This window comes from Mesocricetus auratus, unplaced genomic scaffold (assembly GCF_017639785.1).
Source record: "Mesocricetus auratus isolate SY011 unplaced genomic scaffold, BCM_Maur_2.0 Super-Scaffold_100008, whole genome shotgun sequence".
NCBI classification, from domain to species: domain Eukaryota; kingdom Metazoa; phylum Chordata; class Mammalia; order Rodentia; family Cricetidae; genus Mesocricetus; species Mesocricetus auratus.
Genome location: NW_024429192.1, coordinates 5,212,111 through 5,225,976, shown reverse-complemented (window position 1 = coordinate 5,225,976; position 13,866 = coordinate 5,212,111). Strand labels below are relative to the sequence as shown.

The following is a 13,866-nucleotide window of genomic DNA, read 5'->3' as shown; positions in this document are numbered from 1 at the left end:
AAGCGGGGTGGGGGGGTGGGGGGTGGGGGGGCTGTGGGGGAGGATTCAGGTTCCTAGCATCTTCGGGGGAAGGGAGAGAGAAACTTCTGGTGAAGAACTCTTTCCCTGGCTTTGCTCCCATCTGGAACCCACGGAAATGGGAAGGCAGCAAGCCCACCTCCCCGGTTCTTTCCTTTAGGGTTTATACCTTTGCTGTAGAACGAGAGGCTGGGTTCCACTCAGGACCAGAGGCGCCCAAGTCTCCTTCATGGTGAGGTGAGGTAAGTCTAGAATTAGGCACTGACGTATGTGATTGTGATTGTGATTTAAATGGCACGGAAACTTGAAGCTGTTCCCGAAAAAAAAAAAAAAAAACCGCCAAAGTGGCCAGTAAACTCAGCCTTTTCATTAAAAATCCACAAAAGCCACAGAAAGGCTATCATTGGCCAGGTTCCCAGGCCACCCAAACAGGCTGGGAGGTGGGGAAGACAAACCCCGCCCAGAGGACTCCTGGTCAACTTCTGAGACAGAAGAGAACCAGTCCGTTTCTTCTAGGCGTTCAAGAGGCAAGCTGCGTTCTTTAGCCTTACACCCGGGCCTGCGCATCAGGGTTGAGTTCTGGTTGCGAATCTAAGAGAAGCACGAACCCTAGACGAAGAGCCCAAGGATCTTAGAGGGAAGGGACAAAGCTCTTGGGGCCGGCTGGATTCGCATCAGGCGAAACCTTCACCTCCTGAGCCGGGAGTGGGGTGTCCTCTCGGAGGGGGCTTGGCAGTCCCTGTCCCTCACCCCTGAGCAGCGTCGAGAAGAGTGATTCGCCATGGCTGAGGCCGCGGAGCCCAAGGAGGTCTCTCAGGGTCCCCATGGGCAACCTGAAGGTGCGAGGATCGAGGGACTAGGAGAACCTGGGGCTGCGGACCCGCAGGGGCAGGCGGCGAGCAAGGAAGCTGCAGAGGCGCCCGAGGACCAGGGGGCGGGCGCAGAGGCGAAGGCCTCGGGGGAGGAAGAAGGAGGCTGCGGGCAGGACGAAGGGGTCGGGGGAGCGCAGACGCAGGACTCGCAGACCGGCTCGGGGACAGAGACTCCGAGTGCCGGCGGAGCGCTGGGTGAACCGGAGGCTGCAGAGCGCGACCCAGAGGGCGCCGGGCTTCCGCAGGGAACAGAGGAGGAGCCGGGCGCCCAGCAGGTGCGAGAGCCGAGCCCCGGGCTAGACGAGCAGGGTGAGGCCCCCGATGTCTCTGGGGACGATCGCCAGCAGCGGGAGGACCCCATAACCCCAGAGGCGTGTAAAGAGGTAGAGTCCAGTCTGGAAGTGCAGGGGGGCAGTGCACCAGGGTCGCAGATCAATACGGAAGCCCAGGGACCCGCAGGGGAGAGCATGGACACAGATGCACCCGCAGGAGAGGCTCACGGGTCAGAGGGTGAGCCCCGGGGTGGAGGGGAAAGCAGCCCCCAGCCTCAGGCTGAGGAGACTGAGGTCGCAGCCGCAGAGGTCGGAGGGCACAACCCCGGGGAGCTGGCGGGAGCTCCAGCCGAAGATGCCGCGGAGGGAGCGGGAGCCCTGGGGAAAGACGAGTCGGAAGAAGCTGCTACGGAGGAGGCGAGGGTAGACGCTAGCGAGAATGGCAAGCAGGGCGGGCTCCAGGAGGAGACCGGGGAGGAAGAAGCGAGGCCAGAACCCGGGCTGGAGGGACGCTGCGGGGAGAAGCGTTCCGACGGCAGCCCTGACCAAGAGGAGGCCAAAGCTGCCGGCCACGAGGAGCCCCAGGCGGAGCTCAGCAACCACCTCGCCGAGGAGCCCAGCGCTCAGGGAGCAGAAGAGCTGGGGCGCGTGAATGACCGCAGGGAGAACGGCCCGGCACCCGAGGTGGAGGACCCCGGACAGGAGCATGACATAACTCTGTTTGTCAAGGTAAATCTGGCACCCCCAGGCACAGGACTACCCTGTCGTTCTAATGCAGGCCCGTGCAGAACCAAAACCGTGCACGCTTCCATCCATCAGCCAGAAGGGAAAGCTAAGATTTGGGAAACGCTAGGGCTGTGGATGCGGTTCAGAGGTAGAGCGGGTTTGCCTAGCATGTGAGACGTGCCAAGTAACTTCCCAGTTACTGCACAGGAGCCCGCAGTGCGCACCTGCAGGGGGAGGTTTGGGAGTCAGGTCTGCGATATTACTATTGATGTCCCATTGTCCCTTGTCCTGAACATCCTAACTGGCCCGTCCAGTCCCAAGGTTATTAAAGAATTAGGAGGAAAACAAAAGTGGCCCGCCTTATTGGTCTTCAAAAGATTACTGCCAAAGGAGCCCTTAATCCCTGAAGTGAAAAAATGTGAACGGGTAGGTTCAGTGTAAGAATTCCCAGACTTAACTTCCAGAGGCTGAGGGTTGCCCAACATTTTCAGCTGCAAAAAGATAATTTCGTTTTGTTAGAGCAGATAGTGTGCTTTGGGGGTGGGGGGCAGTGAAAAGTCTCTTATGCTGCCCTGTTTACTGGACATTTTAAGATTTACTTTGGAAGAATTAACCATGCTGGAGACTTGAACATCATTGTGTAGTATGAGCTCCCTCTAGTCAGGAGGAAAGCCACGATTTCACTTTTGAAAGAGTCCATAGACGCACAAGGAGGAAGTTTTGAGTGTAAACAGGTAATTTTTACAAGGCTTCAAAAGAAAAAAAAAGGTGGACAAAGTCCAGCAGCGGCTCACACCGAAAGCTTTGTTTGAAAAAAAAAAGTTCTTCTCGGGACCTTTGCAGAGACCCCAGGAAGCTAGAGATAATAAGATGAGGAATGTGTTTCATGTAGAACCCTAATCCTTCAGAAGTACTTTCAGGCTTACCGGAGGTACTTGGGTCTAAACCTCCTTGGCTGGCAGAGATTGTAATAAGTAAAGAGAAAAATGTTCCCAGGAGATCAACGTCAGGGTTTAACCAAGTGTCTGGACGGCTAGGATCGGCCCGTGCTTCTAAACAGTGAGATGGTTCCCCACTCCCGGCTCTGTTTTGCAGACCCTGGAGAGTGTGAAAAGTGATGGAGTCCATCTTGAGAAGGCCCAGCCCAGGCTAGTCCTGTAGGGACTGGAGTGCATGAGCTGGGTGACTGCCGTCTGTTTCCCATGGGGGGACATTTTGCATTGTTCTGATCGCATGGCTGAGGCAGTCCGGCCAACCTGCTCGGGTTGCAGTTATGAAGCAAACCAAGGCTCTTACTGATTCCTCCGTTTCATCGTCTGTTTATGGTAGAGTTTCAAGTAAACCCAACTTCCTGGCCCAGGCTCAAGCCCTTCGTGCCTCAGTTTCCCCCTCCTTTTTCTCTGGCCTTCCCTTGGCACTGTGGGGTGGTCCATGTCACTGATGACACTGCAATGCTGGTTCTATGCTATAGAGAACAACCGCAGTCCGGGTCCTGCCAACCTTGAAAACTGGCACCCATTCCACCCTCTGAGTGGTGTCCCCCACGAGCGCCCTGCCCCTCCCTGCCTCTGCTTGGTTGTGAACTGCATCTTCATGTCCTCTTCCCTGGACAGACTGAACGCGTCGTTACATCTCCCGTGCAGGCTGAGGCATGCACGTGACAAGGCTTTGAATGAGGAACTGGCCACTGGGTCTGCATCAAATCCTGGCTTTGTCACTTTCTTGATGCTGGTTGTCTGATTTCACAGTAGCATGGCACCTGCCTTGGAGCTGTGCGACGCTCTGCGTTATCATAGTGTCAGGGACTGTGCTCACTGCCGCCTTTTCTTTCTTCACTCCAGCTTTCTTTGATGTGGCGCCTTCCGCGCCCGGCCATTTTTAAGGGAGACTCCCTCTAGGTGTTGAGTTTTCATTTGCTAGGGACTAGGGTGTTGTGAAAACTCAATGTATCTTTGTGGACATTGTGGTTGGTATAGACAAAGGTCAGGTTGCACGGAGGGAGTCGCCCATGGTGGGTGTCCCTAGGATATGGGTTAGCTGACTCCCAACTCCCTGTTTGTCTTTACTCTTCTCTGAGAAAACAAACAGATCTCCCAACAGTGAGGTCAGGTAGCTTCTGAGGGTCACTTAAGACCTGCCTCATGGTGATAAGGCCTCTTGGTTTCTGCTATCTACTAATCACTCCCTCTGCAAAACAAAGAAGTAACAAAGAAGCCCACAGGAACAGAGAAACCCATAGGAACAAAGAAGCCCAAAGGAACAAAGACACCCAAAGCAACAACAACAAAACCTTGTCGTATCTTCTAGATTTGCCACATTGTGTTGGAAAAACCCAGAAGATGGGTCAGAATTACATTTTGTTGCCAGTTCAGGCTTGTTTAAGTTCTTCCCAGACCTCCTTGCAGGTGGACCCTGCAGTCCACAGCCACAGGCTAATCGGCTTCATCAGGGAGTTAGGTCACGTGCTCAGGGTGGTTTTCCTGGGGCCCAGCTGACCTGTTGAGCTCCTGGAGATGTTTGAAGTATGGCTTTTGGCTATAGCATAATTCTTCCCAACACTGCACTTTTACCCCTTTTCTTATTTTTTAATAAATAAATATATTAGCTATAATATTTTATCTATTACCATATGTAAATTTATTTAAAAACAATTTATTGTAATATGCACTAGAAGGTACCCTAATGACACAGACTAGTGATAACCATAGCTTTAAGTCGGCTTATGATTTTGGCCATCTGGTCAATTTATTGTTTATCGTTACGAGAGTTATCATGTTAACAACTTGTCATTTATTTTATTCTATGAATGCACAAGGATGTATTCTTGTAAAGTAGCTATGGCCATGTGCATCACAACAAGGAAGACTCCCTTGAGTCTTTGTGCGTCAAATTAATGGCTAATCATTAATTGCTAATCTTTTCTTTCCTTAGAGAAGAGATAAGTAGGTCACCAAACTATAGGGTGATTTTCCAAATATATTTATTAAGAGGACTGTTTTTCTCTTTCACTCAGGACTAGGAAAGAACTTCATGAGAGCACATACTGGGGGGTGGGGGGGTGAGGGGGTGATCAACAAACTAAATACCCACAGTGGTTTAATGGTCAGGGAAGTCTGGTTCACAGCACAGTTTGAAATCCAGCTTGTGTTTTCTGAGTCAGGGTTAGGGCTGGGCGAGTCCGAGATATGGCTTTTCTGACACATCTTGCATAACATAAAGATCCTCCATATGACTAGTGAATGACCCTGGGTCAGAGGCCATGGATTCTCAAGTATTGTGTTTTCCACAACTCACATTGAATTAGAAAATACAGGTGTAACAGCCTGTGGGCTTGCCTGGACCATCAGGGAAAAAAAAAAAGCTAAACTGAAATTTGATGAAAGTAAATTAAAACTCAAGGAAGATGTAGCTTTGGGCTATGTCATCAGAAGTGCCAAAAATAAACAAGCTATAGAAGGCCGTCAAGCACTGTAACACCACACAGCTGGACAGCACTATGCCAGGACCTGCTTCTTAGAGACTACTGGTCGACCAGCAGGCTGGTGCTCCCTGTGAACATTCTGCCTGGCGAGAACATGTTGAGACCTGTTCTGTGGAGCTTGGTCTCTAGGGAACCTCCAGGGGAGATGTTATTTTCCCACCAGGGTGAGCACTACGTGTTCTCTCTCAAGGAGAATGAACAAGAGAGCACCCCTACAACTTTAATCTTCTCACTCTTTGTTTTCTGATTATCTTCTAAAATTGCCTTGAAAGTGACATACACAAAATCAGCAGTGTTGCTTACCAGAGTGATGAGGATGATGTGCGATTTTTCTTCTTCTTCTCTCCTACAACTGTACAGGCACACAGCGGTGGGGTAGAGGAGGCAGGTAGCCACACCCCTCACCAATCTGAATGAGATAGGGCCTACTTGTTTCAACCCTCCGACCTGGCCCTCCAACTTCACGCTCCTCACTTCGTCCCTGCTTTGGTGACGCTCATGCTGAAGGTTTCAAGGTGACTGATAGTGAGAAGCAAGCTCTATACACAAGCCTGGGTCTCCACAATCCCAGCCCAGCATCCCCTTGGAAGAAGAATAAGATATATTCTTTCTGGGCACGTGTTAGCTGTAGGGCTATGGATGCTGGGACTCGGGGTTGAGGCATCTGTTTTCTGCTCCACTGCTGATGCCACCGAGCCTCATGGGAGCAGTGGTGTCTCCTGCCCAAGCCCCTCCACCTCACCTGAGGTCTCTTAGGGCCCAGATTCCACACAGCCAACATTTCTCAGTGTGGCATGCTCGGCTGCCCCGTCTCTGGGAGCGTTGGAAAGAAGCAGATCCTTTAAGTGTTTCACCCTTGCATTTTAGATACATAGGTAAGACCTAAAAATTGAAGGACCATGTAAAAACCCAGATGCAGGTTAATGTTTTTGGGTCAGGTGATATACTGGGCGTCAGGATAATCTGTTATCTTGGAATACACAAAGTACTGTATTTGGACACCAGATTAGAATCCGAGCGCATTGGGGCATGTTTTAAAATACTGTAAACAAAAGACCCGAAGTTACCGTAACAATATGCTGGACTTTGTGCTGTTTATAAAGCAGAGAAGTTTATTTGGTTCGTGGTTCTGCAGGATGGGATCAAGAGCATGGTATTTGCTTCTGGGTGGCTGTGTCATAACACGTTAGAGGTGTCATTAGATGAGACAACAGGTCTAGTTACTGTCTCTTTCTGCTTGACCAGTGTTGTCCTGAGTACCTCACCCCCGTGACCTCATCACCCTATCCGTCTCCTAAAGTTGGCCTCCGAATAGACCAACATGTGAATTTGGGGACCAAGTTTTCAGCACTTGAACTTTAGGGGTTACATTGATACTGTGGCCAAAAAGCAAGACCACGAAGGTCCTTGTCCTCTCAGAGCGTATTAGCACGGAGGACCGACGCTCGGCAGGCTACGCAGATGGAGCTCTCCAGTAGCCTGGGAGCTGATGTGTAAAAGACCCTGCGGTTGTTTCTTTCCCTCTTTCAGCTCTTAGCCTGTCACAAAGCACAGGACGGTACCCAATGGGTGCTGGTGCGAGGGGAAGGAGACTCAAGCATGGAGGGTGAGGTGCAGGCATGTGCAGTGGCGTGCAGGCATGTGTCGTAGTGTTTAGGCATGTGCAGTAGTGAGCAGGTGTGTGCAGTAGCGTGCAGGCATATGCAGTGGTGTGCAGACGTGTGCAGTGGCTTGCAGGCATGTGTAGTGCGTGCAGGCATATGTAGTGCGTGCAGGCATGTGTAGTAGCATGCAGGCGTGTGCAGGGCGTGCAGGTGTGTGCAGTGGTGTTCAGGCATGTGCAGTGGTGCACAGGCATGTTTAGTAGCATGCAGACATGTGCGTGGCGTGCAGGTGTGTGCAGTGGGTGTGGGTGTGTTTAGTAGTGTGCAGGAATGTGCAGTGGTGTGCAGGCGTGTGCACTAGCGGGACCGGAAGACACAGCTGCGCCTGCTAAAGAGCTCCTTTTTAGTTGCACACTTGTTGGACACAACCACTTCCCTTTCTGCTCCACGGATGACGGGAGCCCTGATGATCTTCAGCACAAGCTCTTCAAGTCTTTCTAAAGTGGCCTACGTTTGAGCGGCTGCATCTATCCAGCAAAGTTGTTTTCTGAGCAGAGCTAAGCCGAGGTGACTGAGGTTGAGAAGGGCACCAGGAGGAGACATGCTCTCAGCTGCAGTTACAAGGGGCTAAAACAGATTCTGTTTTTTTTCTTCTTATGCAAGAGATAGTTTGCAGCAGTTGGCAGCGTCAACAAGAGCAGTCTGACACTCTGGGTCCCTCCTCGCTTGGCCAGCTGCATCAGACCTTTTCCAGGGAGGTCAACACAGGCCAGCGGCCTTCTCCTCAGGCCCACCCCTTACCCCTCTACCTGGAAGTGGGTTTCCCTCTCTGTCCTGTTGGCTAGAGTTGGCTGATGGCCCCGTCCCTTCCAGATCTTTCCCAGGCACAGGGAGGTGAGGAGACAAGTTGGTTCAGTATCTGCTCATCTGGAACCTAAGACTAGCTATTCACCTCTAAGTGGCTGAAAACATCAAAGGAAGAATATTTTAGGACCTTGAGAAGCAGGCGAATTACGGTTTTATCAGTACCCATAGAGGTTTTCAGAGCCAGCTATGATCGTCCCCAAATTACCTGTTTAGGATCGCTTTTTACACGGTGACAATCGGAGCTGAGACTCTGTAGAACTCAAAGCCTAAAATATTTACTGTCAGGCCCTTTAAGAAAAAGGACCCAATTAAAAAGTGGGCTGCAGAACTAAATAGAGAGTTTTCAATAGAGGAGTCTAAAATGGCTGAGAGGCACTTGAGAAAGTGCTCAACATCCTTAGCCATACGGGAAATGCAAATCAAAATAACTCTCAGATACCATCTCACTCCTGTCAGAATGGCTAAAATCAAAAACACCAATGACAATTTATGCTGGAGAGGATGTGGTGAAAGGGGGACACTCCTCCATTGCTGGTGGGAGTGCCAACTGATTCAGCCACTTTGGAAATCAGTATGGAGATTCCTCAGAAAAATGGGAATAAACCTACCACAAGACCCAGCAACTCCACTCTTAGGCATATATCCAATAGATGCCCATTCATACAACAAAGATGTCTGTTCCACTATGTTCATAGCAGCTTTATTTGTAATTGCCAGAACTTGGAAGCAACCTAGATGTCCCTCACCTGAAGAGTGGATAGAGAAAATGTGGTACATTTACACAATGGAGTACTATTTAGCAGAAAAAAAATAATGGAATCATGAGATTCGCAGGCAAATGGATGACACTAGAAGAAACCATCCTTAGTGAGGTAACCCAGTCACAAAAAGAGAAACATTGCATGTACTCTCTCATATATGGATTTTAGACATAGATCTGGGGAGTGCCAGCCTACAATCCTATGGCCAGAGAGTCAGGGAAACAGAAACTTTATTTAGTGGCTGATCGAAGAAGAGGCAGACTCCCTTGGTTAAGTACTGAGCCGAACTCAAGAAAGCCAGTAACAGAGAGGGAGGACTGATGATCAAAGGGATTAAGACTGGGCTGGTTTAACCCCCAGAAGCAGCTGTCCAGACAAAGGTTAACTCTTGAATCCCAGGCATCAACCTGGGAATCCAGCATGGGACTGATCAAGACCCCCTGAATCTGGGTGTCAGTGAGGAGGCCTAGGGAATCTATTGAGCCTTGGGCAGCAGATCAGTACCCATCCCAAGTATACACACGGACTTTGGACTCCCATAGAACAATGTGAGGTGCACTCTCACCCCGAACTCTTGGGGAAGGGTCTAGGCCCTGCCCTATATGAAATGACAGACTATGCACACCACCATGGAGGGCCTCACCCTCCCTGGGGAAATGAGGGGATAACGGGGGGGAGGGCTCGGGAGGAAGGGAGGGAATGGGAGAGGGACCTGGAACTGACTTGTGAAGCAACCTTGTTTCTTATCTAAATTTAAACTGGAAAATAAAATTTAAAAAAAAAAGAAAAAAAAAGAAAAAAAAAAAAGAAAAAGTTTGCTGACCTCTAGGGACACTAACTCTGAGGTAGACACACATTGCCACTTGTACAAATATGGGGTATGGTTGAGACAGAGGAAAGGGAGCAGGCTGTGGAGAATAAAGGACCCCAGGCTCTACCAGAGTGAGCGGGAAATATATAAGACCTAAGCATCGTATGCAGTGCTAGACACGCATTTTCTGTACCAAGTCCACAGCTTTGATTTCATCAAGGTCAAGGTAGAACACAGATTAAACCCGTTCATGTACAAACTAAAACAGGTGGTGTGTGCAGCCTATGTGGCTCTTACTGAAATGGGCTCTGCATTCTTCCGAAAAGATAAAAATTAGCATAAGGGAAAAATACGAATGTAACAAGTATGCTACAGTGAAAAACGAGTCTTTTTCCACCTCTGAGCATTCGTGTTCCAGCTTTTCTCCCTAGAGATAACCACTAAAGGTCTCCTGGAGACATCCGTGCATAGCAAACTTGGATGCCAGCCCCCTCGGCGGATTTGTTATTAATTGCTTTGTAGAATTATGCCAAGACTTAGAATCCCCGAGCTGAGACATTTATTGTTCAGAGTTGCGCAGGCACAGGGATCCTGGAGCAGCTTGGATGGGTTGCAGTCAGGATGCTGGCTGGGGGTGAAGGGTTGATGGAGGCAGAGAACCTCCTTCCAAGATGGCTGACTCACTTGCTTCTTAGCAGGAGGTTCAGCTCCTCAGCAAGTGGGACACGGCCAGGCTGTGTTCACATCTTCCTGGCCTGGTTTGTGGCTGTCCTTACAATGGGGATCCAAGGAAAATCAAAGAAAAGGTTTCATTTCAAAAGTCACAGTGTCATGGTTGCGGATGTAGTTCAGTTAGTAGAATATCTGCTTGGCATGCTCAAAGCTCCGGGGTTTGGTCCCTGGCACCACGTAAATAGGGTTTGATAGGTTGAGGCAGACAATAAGAAGCTCAAGGGCATCCTCCACTGCATACCAAGTTGGCGTCCAGGTGGCCGTATACAAGACCCTGCCTCAAAAGCAGAACAGTGACTTGTATGCCATTTTGCTCATCAGACTAGAGCTACCAAGCCCATCCTTGAAAGGGAGTGGTGCCAGGCATCACCTTTCGAGGGGAAAGTCAAGCATTTGGGGATACATTTTACCAACATCAATTCTGGCTCTATTGTGTCACACAAAAACAGTGCACCAGAAGCACATTTTCGATTTGTTCCAGTATGTTAACATTTTTTTTAGAAAGCATCCTTATTCCTGTTGAAAATGTCTTAGTACTCTCATGATACGCTAACCGGCACCATACTGAACATCCTTCGGGTCAGGAACAGGAAGCTAAGTTCTTAGGAGTGGCATTGCCAGGGGAAAAGGGATGTGTGCGTAGAACGTGATGATTTTCCTTCTCACAGATGGGCTTTGTAAAGTCCTCTGAGGTCCTGCCGTCCCTGGGGCCATCCCCTCTCCTGTCCTGAGTAATCAGACTCTTTGAATCCGGAAGGTGCAAAGTGATGGAGTTGTCCCTTATTTCAGGTTTCTGCGTATGATGCCGACGGGTGGGGCTGCTTTTCGGTGTCTGAAATCTCCTGCTTCCTGCTTTCTGTGACTGATTATGTAGGTCCTTTGTCTGATTTTTTCAGACGGGCTTTCGAAACCTTATTCTTCCTGATTTTTGTCCCGAAGGAATCAGACCTCTGTCTTCGCATGTTCTCCACTTACTTTTGTGGGAACGTGTTTGCTGTTCTCATGGTCGTTTCTGGTCATCGATGCTTGGAAATCAGTGTAGGGCTACTCTGGCCTGGATGCCTCTCACTTCACTGGCTGCCTCTTCCTCCCGAATGCTGGGATTAAAGGCTTGTGCCACCAACGCCCGGCTGCTAGGTTGTTTCTACTGTTGAAGACTGCGTGACTTCTGCCCATTCACTGGTAATCCTGAGGCCACCATGATGGGGACACCTCCTGCAGGCAGTGCATTTGATGGTCAGTCTTACAGCTGTGTTCACAGGGCACTGAACACCCGCGTGAAGTTACCTCATGTTGCCCACAACTGGCCCACACACCGGCTGAATACCAAGTCACTTTGCCAATGCCATGTGGGGTGCAAACAGCACCTGGGCAGCTGTGTCTCCATGACCCCCCAGGACTGGCGAGATAGAAGCACTTGCTGTGCAAGGCTGGAAAGCTGAGCTGGATGTCCGGATCCCACAAGGTAGCAGGAGAGAACCAGCTCCCGAGGGCCTGTGTCTGCAGACTTCCCGGGCCTGCTGTGGCGTGTGCGCAGCTGATTACACACACACAAATGCCGCTTCTAAACCATCACGAGATACAACACTCTAGATCCCCGATCCTGGGGTAGTCTGTCTCGTGGCAGCCAGTGATGGGGCCATGTAAGCTCATATATGTTCTAGGTTGGTCAGATACAAGCAGATAAGAAGGTAGGGGCCCAGATGGCAGGGACGGGATGGGTAAGGGCGGTGTCGGGACGGCGTGTAGAGGGGGTGGCTGCCTGTCGCTGTCGGGCTTTCTACTTGGTTTCCGCACATTTTTCCCCCTTGGAGCCAGTCTAGGGATTGGAATACTCTGTCACTCAAGAACTTATAGCACAGGGTGTTTCAGAACAAGGTGTTCCTTTGTTGTAATAATTCCCTGTGAGAATTTTTACAAGGAACTAAGCTTTTCATCTCCGTGTAAAAGCTCTGGCTGGTATTGGCCATATTATTAACTGAGGATTAAAAATAGCCTTGCATTTTCTGAGCTTAATTCACATAAGGAAAAAAAAGTCAAGGGCCGTTTTATTTGTTTACTTACTTTTCATGACTTGATTGTACTTGCTGTGACAAGGAACGCCGACATCACTAAGCATTTGAAAGCCGAAAAGCTATGTGGTTAGGCAATTAAGCTATGTGGGTCAACTCCTTGATCTCTCTAATAATTAATTAATTGTTACAACAGTTGACAAGAATAAAAACCGTACACAGTTTGGGCTATGTTTAGGGCTAGGGGGCTGTTTGAAAAGGTAGCGTCTGAGTTTCATAGTCTTGAACTCTATAAAGTGTATCTGGGAGTCGTTGGAGTGGTGGCGAGCCATTTCTGAGTTAAGTGGGGGAGGGGGCTTTCCTCCCGGTAGAGCAGAATTCCAGAGGAACCTGCAGACACAGCTGACCCACGTTGGCAACGCACCTGGCTCCTCTTCAGGGGCCGCTCACTGTGCAGACTTTCATTTGGGGGGGGGGAACCCACTACGTTTTATTTTTGCTAAAACAAACCTTGCCTCACCTAGGACAGTTTTCCCCTTTGTGGGAGAAGTGAGACCCATATTTGTGTGGTGGGATCGTCAAACAGGGTACTGAAGGGTTCCGAGGGCGTGTGGTGGACTTGGGGTCACCACAGACTTTCTTTTCTCTCCTCCTCAGGTGACAGGTGCCTGCACATCCGTCTGTTAGCTTCTCACTTTGCAAGGAACCTCATCTCTGTCTCTGGGTTTGGTGCTTGCTGCTGTCCTAGAGGGGCAGGCAGGGGACAAAGGGACATAGCCAACCGAGTGGTTTCCTTCACAGTTAGTGAGGGTCCCTTCCCCTACCCGCCTCCCTAAAGAAGCCAGAGACTTTCCAGGGTGTCTGCAGGCATCTTTTGTGTCCTGCCTGTCGGTCCTGCCCTCTTTCTCAACTTCAGGGTGGTCTGCTCTGGTCACCCCAGTGGCCCTCCCTCTCTCCCTCCCTTTCCTCCTCCTCCGCTTTTTTTTTTTTTTTGAGACAGAGTATGTAACAGTCATAGCTGTCCTGGAGCTAGTTCTGTAGCCCAGGCTGGCCTTGAACTCACAGAGATCTGCCTTCCTCTGCCTACCAAGTGCTGTCACTAAAGGCGTGTGCCACCAATGCCCAACCTTCCTTCCTTCCTGCCTTCCTTCCTTCCTCCTCCTCCTCCTTCTTCCTCGCTTAGTTTTTCAAGACAGGGTTTCTCCATGTAGCCTTGGCTGTCCTGGAACTTGCTCTGTTGACCAGGCTGGCTTTGAACTCACAGAGATCCGCCTGCCTCTGCCTCCCGAGTGCTGGGATTAAAGGTGCACGCCCCCACCGCGTGAGCCTTTTCATGGTTTGCCCCGTGCCCGTGTTTCAGACAATGATGTCAAGCTGATCCCAGGTTGGGGAACCCTGAAACAGGGTTAACCCCTCTCGTCCTCTATCCCCAAGGGTGAGGGTGAGGGTGGGGATGGAGGGCCTGCCAAACAAAACATGTGACACGGAGAAGACTTCCTTCTAGCTCAGCCAGTATGCTGGCCTTGGCGGCCGGTTGTGTTTCTCCCTTAGCAAGCAGCTGATCCCACTGGGCCTTGGGCCAGGGACCTTCTCCTTGTGTCAGTCAAGCCAGGCCCTAGTTGGAAATGGGGAGGATAAAGCTTCCAGATAATTCTGTGTTGTCTGAAGTACCCTGGAATGCTCCATTTGAACTGTCAACACCTACAGAGT

The 13,866-nt window shown here is 50.2% G+C and overlaps 1 protein-coding gene across 1 annotated transcript in view; it reads left to right on the top strand.

Moving 5' to 3' along the window:
- Positions 1-502: 502 nt before the first annotated feature.
- Positions 503-13,866, top strand: part of Clic6 (chloride intracellular channel 6) — a 36,632-nt gene continuing 23,268 nt past the window's right edge. Inside the window, exon 1 of the mRNA XM_040750453.1 lies at positions 503-1,891. Coding sequence (XP_040606387.1) covers positions 800-1,891 — 1,092 coding nt within the window. The 5' untranslated portion in view covers positions 503-799. The remainder of the gene's footprint in view (positions 1,892-13,866) is intronic.